Source organism: Pongo abelii, chromosome 16, assembly GCF_028885655.2.
Source record: "Pongo abelii isolate AG06213 chromosome 16, NHGRI_mPonAbe1-v2.0_pri, whole genome shotgun sequence".
In the NCBI taxonomy this organism is placed as follows: domain Eukaryota; kingdom Metazoa; phylum Chordata; class Mammalia; order Primates; family Hominidae; genus Pongo; species Pongo abelii.
This window is the reverse complement of record NC_072001.2, coordinates 38372067-38385979: the sequence shown is the minus strand read 5'-3', so window position 1 is coordinate 38385979 and position 13913 is coordinate 38372067. Positions and strand designations below refer to the sequence as shown.

Below are 13913 nucleotides of genomic sequence, written 5' to 3'. Positions count from 1 at the left end.
CATCTTGGCATCTGCTTCTCAGAAACCTGTAACTGACAAACTGGGTGTTGTTTTTAAATTTCGGCAAAAGAAAATGGCACCCACAAAGGTGACGACAATGAATTAAGAAAGATTCTCAATGGGTAAAGTTAGAGCATGGTCTAATCTCTAGTTTTTAACAAGTTTTTCAGGGGTCAATAATTGATCTGGTTTTGTTCAGTTAGCTATGAAAAAAAGAACTTCAAAAACATGCATGAATCTAAGAATAACTTTGATGGCTGGGTCAAGACCAATCTGACATATATGAATTTCAGAAATACCAATATGTCTATTGAACCAGAATGAATTGAACCTACCATTTTCATGGTGGCCTTGATAGGACATTCAAGCACAGAGCCTTGTATGGTAATGCTGAGACAAAGGCACTAATGTGAGGAAATATAAAAATTTTTAAGAAAACACATGTTGCAGTATTACATTAGGCAACCAGAAACATTCATTAATTTAAAGAATTCTGGTAGAAAGTTTTAAAAGGAGGGAATAGGTGCTGAGAGAAACTTTGTTCAAGGGGGAAAAAGGACCTGGAGGAGAGATACTACAGGTGCTAGGAAGAATCGAGAGGGGAAAGCAACACCATCAAGCTAAAAACTGGGTGACCTTGGAGAACGGCCTCAACATATTCCCTAACATACAGTTTAATGCCAGGATATACACACTGTAATAAACCTGTTTGTTGAGGATGTCTTAAAATGAAGCCTACAGAGCGCAGAGAGAAACAAAAATATAATCCTAAAGATGTAGTTTTAGGAAGGTAGCCTCAGAATCTTCTCTCTTTATCCCTCTTGGGAAGTGGCAAGGAAAAGATATCCCTTGGTGGAAAAGATAATCCATTGGCATCTTTGGGAGGGCCTATCAAAATCACTCATCATGTTCATTACTGCTATTTCACACAATCTCCTGAAAAATGATGTCAAGTAGCCACAGTAACCTGCCTTATTTTGAAATTCCTCATTTTGGTTTTCCATGACCCTGGATAAACTGGCCTCATCCTATTTATTCAACTTATTTTTTCTTCTTTCCCATATACCTTCCAAACTAGTCAAGCTAGTCTACCCACTGTTGTTCAACACACCACGCTCATTCTTGCCTTGCTGTCTTTGTTTGGAAGTTCCGCCCATTCCTGTTCAATTCTGCTCATCTTTCAAGTCCCATCCTCATTCCAGCCATTACCCTGTGAGTTTGACTCATGGGACTCTTGCCATACATATTACATAACTTGTTACTTTCAAAATATGTTCTTTTGGATTACTGTTATAGGATTTATTTAAAAAATAATTTTAGGCAGATAGAGAGGAAAAGGGGTCCTTGGAAAGTTTTTGTCTCTTTTAAAGCAGCTCCAGAAATGTTTCTTGTCTAGCAGGAAAGCCCCTGCTCTTAGATCCCGCCTGGCAACCTTTGATATGTAAATGCAGGCCATTAGAAACTGGGTCCACACAAACATGGCAATAGCCACCGCTGTCCTCTTGCCCTTGCCCCTATATGTGCCTGGCAACATGGCCACCCCCACATATCGCCACATGTGTAGAACATCAAGGCGACCTGCATTTGCATATTAAAAGGCTAGGGTGGGAGAGCCAGGTTTTTCGTGGGCTATGTGAACGACATGCCTGGTCAAACCAATCCCCTGAGCCCTATGCAAATCAGACACCGCCTCTTCCAGCCTCCTCATATAACTGCCTGTTAACCCTGGCACTGGGGGTTTCCTCTCTAGGCTTTGGAGCCCACCTCCATGTGTCTCTACAGGGGAGCTTCTTCCTTTCTTCGCCCTTCTTTCTTGCCTATTAAATTCTCCACTCCTTAAAACCACTCCATGTGTGTCTGTGTCATTTTACCCAATTCGGCGTGAGACGAGAGCCCTGGTGGTTCTTCCACTCATTGGAGCGGTATCATTTTAAGTGTGTTTCACGTATTTATCTCCTCCAACTACACTGCAAACTTCTTAAATACTTGACTCATTTGGTAAATATTCATAACTGCAAAATCTTAAAGCTGTATGATTCTAGATGCTAAAACTGATATGTAGACTGTCACTGCTCTGGTCACCCCTACTATTAGAGTTGAGAACGTCAAAATAAAATTGAATGCTTACTATGTACCTGGCATAATTTTAAGTTCCCTACATGCATTAACTTACTTAATTCATGCCTTTGGCATCATCCTTCATGACTTTCTTTCTCTTATATCCCATATCTAATTTGATTCTATTGGCTCTATCTTCAAAATAGAGCTGGAATCCTCTTCTCACCAAATTCACCATGCTGATTCTAGGCTCTGCCATCTCTCTACTGGAACACTGTAACAGCTTCCTAATAGGTGTATTCTCAACACTGCAATCCTTTTAAAATTTTAAGTCACACCCTTCAAAAGTCTGCAATTACCTACAAGACCCTATATAATCCTTCCCCTCCATCACCTTAACCTGCTATCCACTAATCTCTGCTTTGCTCAATCTGCTCCAGCAACATTGATCTGCCTTAATCTTCCACAAACACACAACGCACCTAGAGACTTCGATTTTTTTTCTTGTCTGGAGCACACCCCAATCATATTCACAGCTAATTCTCCTTATTTAAGTTGGCTAACTCTCATCTTACCAATAAGGCCTACATAGACACTGTTTAATTCTGCAATTTGCCTCTCCACCTCTCTCCTGACTCTCCCCCACCCCACCCCGCCCCTTTCTAATAGCACTTCTCATTCTTCAACATACTATTTACCTTTAAGATACGTATTGACTGTTCTCTCCATCCCCATTTAAGCTCTATGCCCGGAATGCCGGGTTTTTGTTTTATTTACGGTTGTATCTAGAGTCTAAAACAGTGCCTGGTACAGGAAAGGCACTCAATACATACTTGGCAAATAAACTTAGAAGCTAGATTTTCTTTCTGCAAGGCCATTGCTCTTTGGTGAAGAGCCTGGCCTGGCCTTGTCAAATACACAAGCTTGACCAAGAGCAAAAACCATGGAGGGCCTAGAGGTGGGGGGGCTAGCCCCAGATTTAAAAATTACCACAGCCCCTGGGGATCTCAGTTTCACATCTGGACGCACAGGTTTGGAGGACAGAGGAGATATAAGTTAAAAAGCAAAAGTGTACAGTTGTTTCTGTGGGAGACGGGTGAGGAAGGACAAATTTCTTCTGCGCTTGCACGTCCGCAACTGTGTCAATTTGCAGCAATTGGGACGCTAAATCCCCTCTTACCAAAACAAATCCTGCGCCACTGGGCTTGGGCTCTGCAACGCGGACCTTGCCCTTCCCCCGGCAGCTTCAGTGCCCTCACTTAGGTGGTTAGGCCGTGCCTAAACCTCATTCTTTCCTGGGCCGAGATGTCCCTGCCACAGGATCAAGGTGCCAACGTGCCGCACCCTCCGCGCTCAGGTGTCCCGCAGGCAGCCGCGGGGCTCGCAGCGCGGATCCGCGGACAGGCGGCGGAGCGAACACCCGGGCGAGGCCCCGCGGTGCGTCACGCGAGCTGCGGCGCGACCTCCTGGCTCCCGCCCGCCTCCGCCGCACGCACGCGCACTGCGCCCAGCATGAGGGTCGCGGCTCTGATCAGGTAATGCGGTCCTGGAGCTGCCTCCCTCCTCCCAGGTCAGGCTCTCGTCCCTTCCAGCCGCCTCTAGCCCCGAAAGAGTGGGTGTCTCTTGTCTGAGCCGCGCGTTGGGGGTTCCGCGGCTCCTCCAAGCCACAGGAAGAGGCGGAGCCTTCGCTATTGCCGGCCCGCATGTGCCTTGGTCCCTGGCTGGCGCGCCTCCTGCCTGTCTGTCGCTCTCTGGTCTTCCAGCCCTCAAACTTGGATTCCCATTGGATTCAACTGGGAAATTTTAAAAAAATACCGACGCCTGGGCCCCACCGCCAGAGGGATTGGTTTAATTACTTCTGTGCGGGCCGGTGTCTGATTTTTTTTTTTCAAGCTCTAATGAGCCGTGAAGTTTGGAGCCACTACCTTATTCCACCAACTCAGTTAATAACATTCCTCGCCCTTTCCCCCTCGCTTTCTTCGTCCTCTTCTGTAGTTCCATTTGGTCAGCTGGGTCCTCCGTAGCCTGGCTTCCTCCCTAGTTGTAACTGGTTCCGCCCCTCACAAGAAGTCCACCCTTCCCTCATCTTTACAGATGTGGATTGCTTATGGCATGTGTGTGTTTCTGCCTTTGGGCACTCAAGTACAGAGATCTCTCTTCGTGGTAGAGACCGAATTGTACTAGTCTTATGCTAGATCCGGTTGCTGTTGCTTCGGACTCTCATCATTTCTTTAGAGTGACCTTACCATATACTCCGTATTCCAAAAGGAGTTTGATGTCTGTAGTAACCAAATCATAAATTTAAGTGTCTAAATAAGTCCTATGACTGACAAACCAAAAACAAACCTGCTTAAATATTTCCATACTCATCTATAAACTGAGGCAGAAGGGAACACACTAGCAACATTAAAAAGTTAGACTACTTAAATACTTGTTTCATGAGATTTTGCCCTGTAGAGTGTCTTAGATACAGTGCAACGATGTGTTTGCTTTTGTAATCCAATTGAAGATTTCGTAAACGTTTTCGTTAAGTCCCTTAGGTAATTGATACTGGCTGTAAGTATTGACCTATTAAGGACTTGATATGACATTTCAAACCTACTGTAGTGTCTGGAATATTCCAGTTCCCTTTCCTTCAATGTCATTTTTAGGAGACTAGACCATAATGTCACAATAATTATTGTTGTTCAGTAAATGTCCTCTGTAACATGAATGATGAAGCTTTAACCATTGTGTCTTATTTTAAGAATTAAAAGTACCCCAGGAAGTGAATAATTCAAATTTACATCGCTTGCCAAAAGTTTAACGATTAAAGTAAAGCACAACAAACAAAGACTTAGAAGTATTGGAGGGGAGGAGAGAAGATTAGTAGAGTCAGTTACACTAAATAACCTGTAATGTGCATATGTTGCTTTATAATAAAAAAATTTTGCTAAAAAAGCAATGTTGGAAAATTCTTGCTAAAGTGTAAGAGCTGTAAGGACATATGCTGTAAGTATGAATACATAAGCATTTACCTGTATGCTTATGATACAGATGCCTATGTATTCTATATATATGCATTATATATAACTATGTATTATAAGTGAATAAGTGAAACTGGGATTCTTACATATCTAAGAACACTATTTTCCTTTTTTAAATTTATTTTTTTTATTATTATACTTTAAGTTCTGGGTTACATGTGCAGAATGTGCAGTTTTTATTACATAGGTATACACGTGCCACGGTGGTTTGCTGCACCCATCAACCCGTCACCTACGTTAGGTATTTCTCCTAATGTTATCCCTCCCCTAACCCCCAAACCCCCACAGGCCCCGGTGTGTGATGTTCCCCTCCCTGTGTCCATATGCTCTCATAGAACATTATTTTTCTAATAAATAAATGAGTCTTTGAATTTTATAGTTGAATGTTATTTTGAGGATTATCCAGGCAGACCATTCATTAATTTGCAATGAAGTATGCAAACCCAAGCACATTGAATAACTTAGCTTAGTATCCCAGAGTTGGAAACTAAAATAGAGCTGTGAGACCTCTCACCTAACATACATGTGTACTTAATGGAGTTCTAAGAGGACAGTAAGGTACTCTGCATTTCCCAAGCTTGTCTGATATTCAAAACCTTTTGTTAGAGTAATTGGTTAGTATTTTGTTGGACACCAGTGTTCCACAGAACACAGTTTGGTAAATACTACTTAAAACCATATTTGAAATGTTGGCATATTTCAAAATAAATTGTCAGACTCAGTTCTGATTCTGGATGCACACCCTTCAGTCTTTAATATCTGAAACAATTAGTCATATATTTTTATCCTGGGGAATCAGAGCAGTAAGGTTTGATATGGTAAGTTGTGAAAGACCTACTTATGGGGATACCGAACCTGAAGAGAGGAAGAATGGACTTTTTAAAACTTCACTTTGGCCCTTGCACTCTCCTTCCATTTGAGAGATTTTGGAATGAGAGTTGTTATTGATGGGAGGGTGGAAGAGGCAGAAAATGTTGAAAACAGATAAAAGGCAACAAGGCCAGTTTCTGAGGTCCTCAGTTTCTTGAGCTATGAAGAGGTCTAAACATTGCCTGGGGATTTGCAGGCCTTAAGCAAATATTGGAAAGAAGGGAAACAGGAGGAAAAAGAAATGTAAAAGGGAGAGGGACAATGATAAATGATAGTGGGAATTAGAAGAATATTAAACCACAATAGCATATAGATTGCCATTCAGCCATATTATAGATGAGCTACTGCTCGTCTTTGCTAAGTGATATGCGTCTGCCTTAGGTAGATTTAGAACCAGAATTTAGAAGTTCCTTTCAATATGTTACTAGATTTATAGCCCAAGCCTACTTCTGCTGCCATCATATATATATATATATATATATATATATGTGTGTGTGTGTGTGTGTGTGTGTGTGTATAATATATGTATGTATGTATGTGTGGTGATGGCTGAAGTACTGATAGTGCTGATGTTTCACATCATCAGTGTAAGTCAGCATCTTGTTTTTTATCTCTGCAGAATTTGAACCCACCAAGTGTGTCAAACTTTGTCATCAGCTAGGTACTCAAATCTTTAATTTGATCCTTTAATTGCTGATGGTAGCCATTTGTTAGATTTCTTATGGTGGAGCAGAATTTGTTTTTTTTTTACTTTCTCATAGAGAATAGTTTTTTTTTTTACTTTTTCAATAATTTCTATGAAATTATTTTATACATATATTCCTTAAGTGGAATAATATATATTATTATATATATTCCTTAGGTAGAATATATATATTTCATATATAATTATATAATAAATGTTTAGCTGGGATGTAAATTGAAATCATTTTCTATTTGCAAAGCACTTCAAATATATTTGCTATCACAAAGCAAAAATTTACCATATTTTGTTTAGAATATTCGTATATATATATATAGTTTCTTAAGCTCCTGTGAGTAGCAGCCCTAGACATTCAGATTCGGTTGCTCAGTTTGTTTATGATTTAGAAATTAATGTTTTTTTTTGCATTGTAATATATTCTGAAAAGTCAAGTAAATAATGTGCTCTGTTTTGATATCTAGTGATTTTATGTTGAATAATGGTCAGTAGCATGATATTGTCTCTCTGTTGATTTATTGTTTAGTGGTGGGAAGGACAGCTGCTATAATATGATGCAGTGCATTGCTGCTGGGCATCAGATCGTTGCTTTAGCAAATCTAAGACCAGCTGAAAACCAAGGTAAGTACATGCCTTTATTGGGAAGTTGCCTAAATGAATGAAATTCCAACTTCATAATTACATTGTACAGGTATACCGTACAAAGACGAAAAAAAAGAACCAATATATATTAAGCACCCATTAGATGCTAGGTTCCACCTAGAACTTAGCATTAAGTGTTTTCACTTACTTATTTTTTAATTCTCATAACCAGCTTCTATAGAGATGCATTATTAATCTTAATAGACAGGGATCCTGAAGCTTAGAGTTTGTCTGAAGTAAACTAGCACAAACTTGCAGAGTTAAGACTTGAACCTTCTTACTTCAAAGTACACTACCATTTTACCCCACCACATTTCCAAGTACTGTAGGCAGCATAGAGGTAGATAAGATATAGTCTCATGCCTCAAGGAGCTTGAGAAGTAAGACACATATTGATAAATGATATGTTAATTTTATTATTAAAAGGATACAGTTTACCTATTTTAGATGTAAGCCAGAAATGTGAGACTTGAGATAAGCATAAAGCAATGCATTCCCACTTTTCATTTGTCTGTAGTAACAAGGGCATCCACATGTAATTCACAGACCTCATATTGGCTACTTTTTTCATTTTTTTCTCCAATGAAATATCCCCAATTATAGCTTTTGAAAAAAGAAATATATTCACCAATTTGCTTTTTAATGCTCTTGTGTTATACCTATGAAACTGCAGATATTAACTGCTAAAATGTAAGAGGGAGAAAAGATTAGCACTTGTGTGACTTTTGTATTACTGCTTCTCACAGGACTCTTCTAGTAAGATCTTTTTATTCTCTCTTTTACTTCTTTCCAGGTTCCATGTTTTTGCACTGTTATTTTAAGATTAATTAAATGAGTAGTATATGTGAGAACATCGGTCGTAATTCCTGTCATGAAGTAGGCATTCTGTAAATTTAGCTGAATTGGAATCTAGCTAAATACTTGTTTTATATCTCTAATTAGATTGATTATAAGCTTCTTGAGAAGAGAGATCATATCTTCTATCTTCCTTTTATTGCTCCTCATCACTTGGGCCGGCTCTATGCCTCTGGTAGGAGTTCACGCAGAGTTGATAGGTGGACAGGTGTATAATGAACTAATTTGGATTAGCCCTGGAATAGTGAGCAGTTATTTCAGTCAGATATTTGAATCTTCTTTCCTTCTGTGATTAAGATGTAAGTAATGCTGGAAGTCGTGTGGAAAGATAGAGATTACAAATATTTTATAGGAAGAAATGGAAAGGTCCCACAGAGAGTCAGAGGTAAATGCACATGTTTGGATTTTGTGCTGCAATTGATGAGTAACAGATGGTTTTTTAGAAGTGATGTTTTTTGAAAAAGTTCCAACTTTAAGAAAGAGAAAATTCTTTGAGGATGAGTAGGAACTGCACTCTAACTTCTGTGTTATAAAAGAAGAAGCAGAATCTCCTGCTAGGTTTACCAAAGGAAAGAAACTCCCTTATCCCTTGTGGCCAGGGGGAGGCAACTGGGACTTTCAAGCTATCTTGTGAAGTTAAAAAGCAGATGTTTGTATAGTATATAATACATACATGGTATATTATAATTTCATCACAGGAGTTTCTATCTTGTTTTCAGCTTTCACATGAATTATTTTACTTACCTAGTACAGAACCATTAATATGTAATCTTCCTTGTGTTCATGGTTCACCAGCAAGGTGGTAAAATGACAAGCAAAGTATATTTTTAAATTATACCTCTCAGTAGAATAGAGACACTTATTTAGAATATCGTTAGTGAGAAAAAATTTAATAGTAAATAGAATTAGAATATTCTGAAGTAAAAAGCCTGGAAAAGGCAGTTGAAACAATAGTAATTGTTGTAGAAGAAAACAGATGGCTGTGAGTTGGTAGATGGAGATGGTTTAGCTAATCTTGATGAAAATCAGCAGGACATTGGGAATTATTGAACAATTGGCTGAATGACTTATTTTCCTACGAGTGTTATGAGAGAAACCTTAGTGAGGAGTGACTGGTAGAGATGACTCCAATGTCCAGCAAAGTTATGGATTTTCAATGGGTGGTCTGAAAAGGAATTTATTCCCATCAATGGGGATAATGCTAACTTGTCATAAAATTCACAAAACCATCTCTTTAGATTTGTAGTAGGAACTTTTGTGGCATGCTAATTGAGTTGCTTCAGGCAACAGGGGAGCCTTTGGTTTTATTTGATCTCACACTATTGTTGCTCTGTAGCTTCCATTAATCAAAGTTACAATGTGGTTGGGACTAAATGGAGCCTTAAAGAAAATTATCTTCTAGGTTTTTGAAGCCAGTGAAATGTTTTACTTATTATGCTAACATCAGAATGTTTCTTGCCAAGAAGCCCAAATTTCTTTGAATAAATTGGTTTGATTGTATCAATATCCTTTAAAATGAATATATTTAAAGATCCAGTCTAATTTTGAGACGAGAGAAGGCCGAAAGGTTTTTAGGTAACTTTGGCTATGTTCTCTACTTCCTACTGGGACCAGGAGTGGAAACATTTATAATAACAATGTGAGTAATATTCTGAAGGAAGCCAATCTAATAATATGTGAGTTCAGAAACCTGTGAGCCAAAATGGGGTAGCACATTTTGATGATTTTGATTGTTGAAGGGGCCCTTGCATTATCACTTTTCATTCCCTTTGATAGGAAGTTTTCACATTTAATGGAAAGCCTGGACCTGTTTGGCTTATATTCATACATACACACATAGGTATATATCAAAATAACTGTTTTGTAATTTTTTTAATAGCATTTTGTGAACATTTTCCATGTCATTAAATATTATTCTACAATAGCATTTCCCATATGTCTTTAGAACGCAAATACCCCCATTAAATTTAAGTGTTCTGTGGGTAGATAAATTTGAGAGATAGTTCATATTCTCTGCTCTTATTGGAGTACCTGAAAGCATATTAGCTTAGGAAGATTACACCACAGACATCCATTTAACACTTTTTATCCCCGTGTTTTATAAACTTCTTTAACCTTAAATCTTTTTATCATCCCATACCTATTAATGTCTTATGGGATTTGTATTCCACAGAACATACTTTAGAAAATGTTCTTCAACATTATATTAATGGCTGCATGGTACTTTATTATATGAATATACTATAATTTCTATTCCATTATAAATAATGTGATAAGTATCTTTGCAAATAATCTTTGTATATATTCATGATTCTTTTTCTAAAAAGTAAGTTTACGAGATCAAAAGGTCTATTCCAGTATATTTCTAAGTTCATTTATATCACCCAAAGCTCTGATGTGACTCATCTGTTTTGAATATTTTACCCATATTGATATTTGTGGAATCTTGTGACAACCACTGATTATATTATTGATTAGCTTAAGATATCATGTTTCTATGCACATGTGTAACTGCTCTAATGCTCTAACAATGTTGAATTTTTATCTATTTACATGTTTTATTATAAGGTACTGAATATCTGAATATAAAATATACCAAAACGATCTGAAATTTTTCTTACCAATATTTGTCTCTTATTAACTAGGTAGATCTTTAATTAAGAAAGGTTTTTTCTACAAGTCTAGATGACTTCATGAATAACCTTGAATGATTTGTAAAAACATTTATGTAATAAAAATATTTAACTGAATAATCAAAATTTACTGGATACATTACTCTTCTCTTTAAATGTTTGCCATATATGGTACAACAAATTTATGTATTAATACATTTGTATTTGTAATTAGTAGTAGGGATGATTAGGGGTGACATGAACTAGATGCAACTGCAGACAAATGTGCAATTCTTATGTTTTTATTTTACTACATAAATGCAGGGAAATGTAGTATAGCCAGCTTTCAAGTTCTGTGTCGACTATTCAAGCAGTAAAACCTGGATGGGCTTTCAAATCCACTTTCTTATTCACTCTGTTTTGCTAATTATTTCCATTTTAATTGTTGCAGTGGGGTCTGATGAACTGGATAGCTACATGTATCAGACAGTGGGGCACCATGCCATTGACTTGTATGCAGAAGCAATGGCTCTTCCCCTCTATCGCCGAACCATAAGAGGAAGGAGCTTGGATACAAGACAAGTGTACACCAAATGTGAAGGTGATGAGGTTGAAGATCTCTATGAGCTTTTGAAACTTGTTAAGGTATGCGGAGTAACCAATTAAGTATATTGGATTTAGTGTGTAATTTAACAAATTACATTTGCCAAATTATTTAGTAATCCGTAATTTGCAATTGTTAGTAGCCCAACTATTCTTTAAAAGGATGTTTTGTCTTTTTTTGGTTAGAAAAAAACTGCAAATGATTAGTATGCCTTTATATTAAGTGATATTTAAAAATAAGATGTTTTGTATAGTTTGGCATCCAGGATTATCAAATGATATTAAAATAAGTTTTCTATTCCTAAGGAAAAGAAAGATTAGAGCTGATGGCCATTTAATCGCTTTATTAACAAATATTTTTTGAATGCCTACTATATGCCTGGCATATAGTGCTAGACACTGGGGATAGAGCAGCAGACACATACGTTAAAGGCCTATTCTAATGGAGCTCACTTTCTAGTGGAAGAGGACAGGCAATAAACAAATAAATAACATGCTTGATAGTGAAGAGTACTATGAGGAAAAATGAAGCAGAATCAGATAGCACATGATGGCAGGGCATAGCTGTGGAGGTGGTGCTACGTATGGTGGTCAAGCAAGACATTTCTGATAAGGTAACAAGTAGACGTAAAGAAAATGAGAGACTGAGCCTTGCTTAAATCTGTTGGAACAGGTATGAATTTAATGCATAAGTCACAGAATGTAAGAGTTTGGCAGCCATTTTGCACTCATTAATTTCTAGGAGGGTATATTTGGGCTCATATATCTAATAGTTACTATACTCAATAAATGGTAATTAATAAGTATGATTTTATATTAAGCAATTATCTTTTCATTTTTATTGATAGCCAACTATTTGAATACAGTTCAGTATTCTTCTAAGTATGAATTTTTATTCAGTCTGTTACAATCGATTCATATAAGGCAGATTTGATGAAGTAGGGAATTCAAGCCAGTAATTCTTGATGTCTTGCTGTTTTTCACAAGGGGAAGGAAAGAAGATTTCTGTCCCTTCCTCTACAAAGGGACATTGCATTTCACTTTCTCACTCTTCAGAGAAGTTCAGTTTTTTCAGAAGTTACCTCATGAACTTCTGTCATGAAAATTTTCTAGTTTCAAGTAGCTACTTAAATGACATAATTTGAGTTTCATACAAATCAAAAGTTAATTAAGGATTTTGATTTGAAAAATATATGAAGCACTGAAATTCTTTTAAAATTTGTTTGACTAAAATAGTTCTTATTTTGTATGTCAGAACATTTTATTTTATTCTAAGAAGAAACTGATAAGAAAAACCCTTAGAGTAGTTCCAAAATTTTCTGCTTAGTTGTGGATAGCATAAGAAGTAGATACTTTTGAAAGGAAATCACAAGGACCTGCTTTCTTCTCTCTGGGAAGATACATGCTGATAAACATTTTGATTATTAAACAAGGTAGAAGGCTTAAAAGAATCCTACTTTTAGTGGTCATATCTCCAAAAGGGTGCAATTATGATCTTGACAGTGTTCACTTTGAAGTGTGAAATACTGAGTGTAAATCCTGCATTTTCAAAATTTCTTTCTCATAGTACAAAGAATTTGGGCATTAAGTTTTTATATAAACCAATATTATTAAATGATGAGACTCACACTAAAGTAATTGGGTTGCTTAAAAATCACAAACTTGATCACTTTGGAAAAACTCCATGATAATAACAGCCCTCCAAGAAAGAGAGATAATAAATTACTATTAATAATAAATTTAATTAGAAATGGGCAGATTAGCAAAAATTAAGAAGAAATTTTCCTTTCCATCCATGCTGTCTTTGGAGAAATGGATGCTTTGCCATTATCTTTATGCTAACCATCAGTTATGACATAAATTAATGCTAATGTTAAATTCTTGACAACTTATGCTTTGGAAGTTTGTACATGATAATTATAGTTGAAAGATATGTTATCAAGTTGTCTGGGACTAAATAGTTCCTTCTTTTCCTGTGTAGAAATATTAATTTTACTATAGGATATTTTAAGGACATAAGTATCAGAAATATATTGCTTTCATGGAAGTGATTGTATAACTAGGCTTTTATAGTTAAATTCATTTATGAAACACTGGTGCAAAGATTCCAGTAGAGGTCTTACATATTCTAATGAATAACTGAGTAATTATGGAAAAAAATGAATCTAGAAAAGCTATAATTTTTCAAGTTAGTCTTTACTTGTTCTAAGAAAAGAAAGAACTACATTTTTTAATCCTTTGAGTATTAATGGAGTATGGAAAGTATTTAGATTTATTTTCATTATAAACATTTATTTATAACAGGTTACAGCTTTGCAGCTTTCACACATAAGTCTTGTTTTTGTATTATTTTCCCCACAAATATTAAAACTAATTTTTGAATAGATGTTCCTTTTTGCAAAGAGTTTAATTTACTAATTGCTGAAAAGAAGTAGGAAAGACTTGGAAGAACTTGTAGAGTTATAAGTTTCATAACTATTTTGTAGAAATTATGACACCTAATAGAAATGTAATAAGTCTTTGTCTCATAAATTAGCAGGTGACTCT

General features: G+C 36.7%; 1 protein-coding gene across 3 annotated transcripts in view; it reads left to right on the top strand.

Annotated features, from left to right (window-relative positions):
- The first annotated feature begins 3272 nt into the window (after window positions 1–3272).
- Window positions 3273–13913, top strand: part of DPH6 (diphthamine biosynthesis 6) — a 450913-nt gene continuing 440272 nt past the window's right edge. The window contains exons 1-3 of one of the 3 annotated variants that reach the window (XM_024232543.3): window positions 3273–3593; window positions 7181–7275; window positions 11215–11408. In XM_024232543.3, the coding sequence (XP_024088311.3) occupies window positions 3364–3593; window positions 7181–7275; window positions 11215–11408 (519 nt within the window). In that variant the 5' untranslated portion in view covers window positions 3273–3363. The remainder of the gene's footprint in view (window positions 3594–7180; window positions 7276–11214; window positions 11409–13913) is intronic. The other 2 variants (XM_024232547.3, XM_054532586.2) reach the window with 2 other exon arrangements.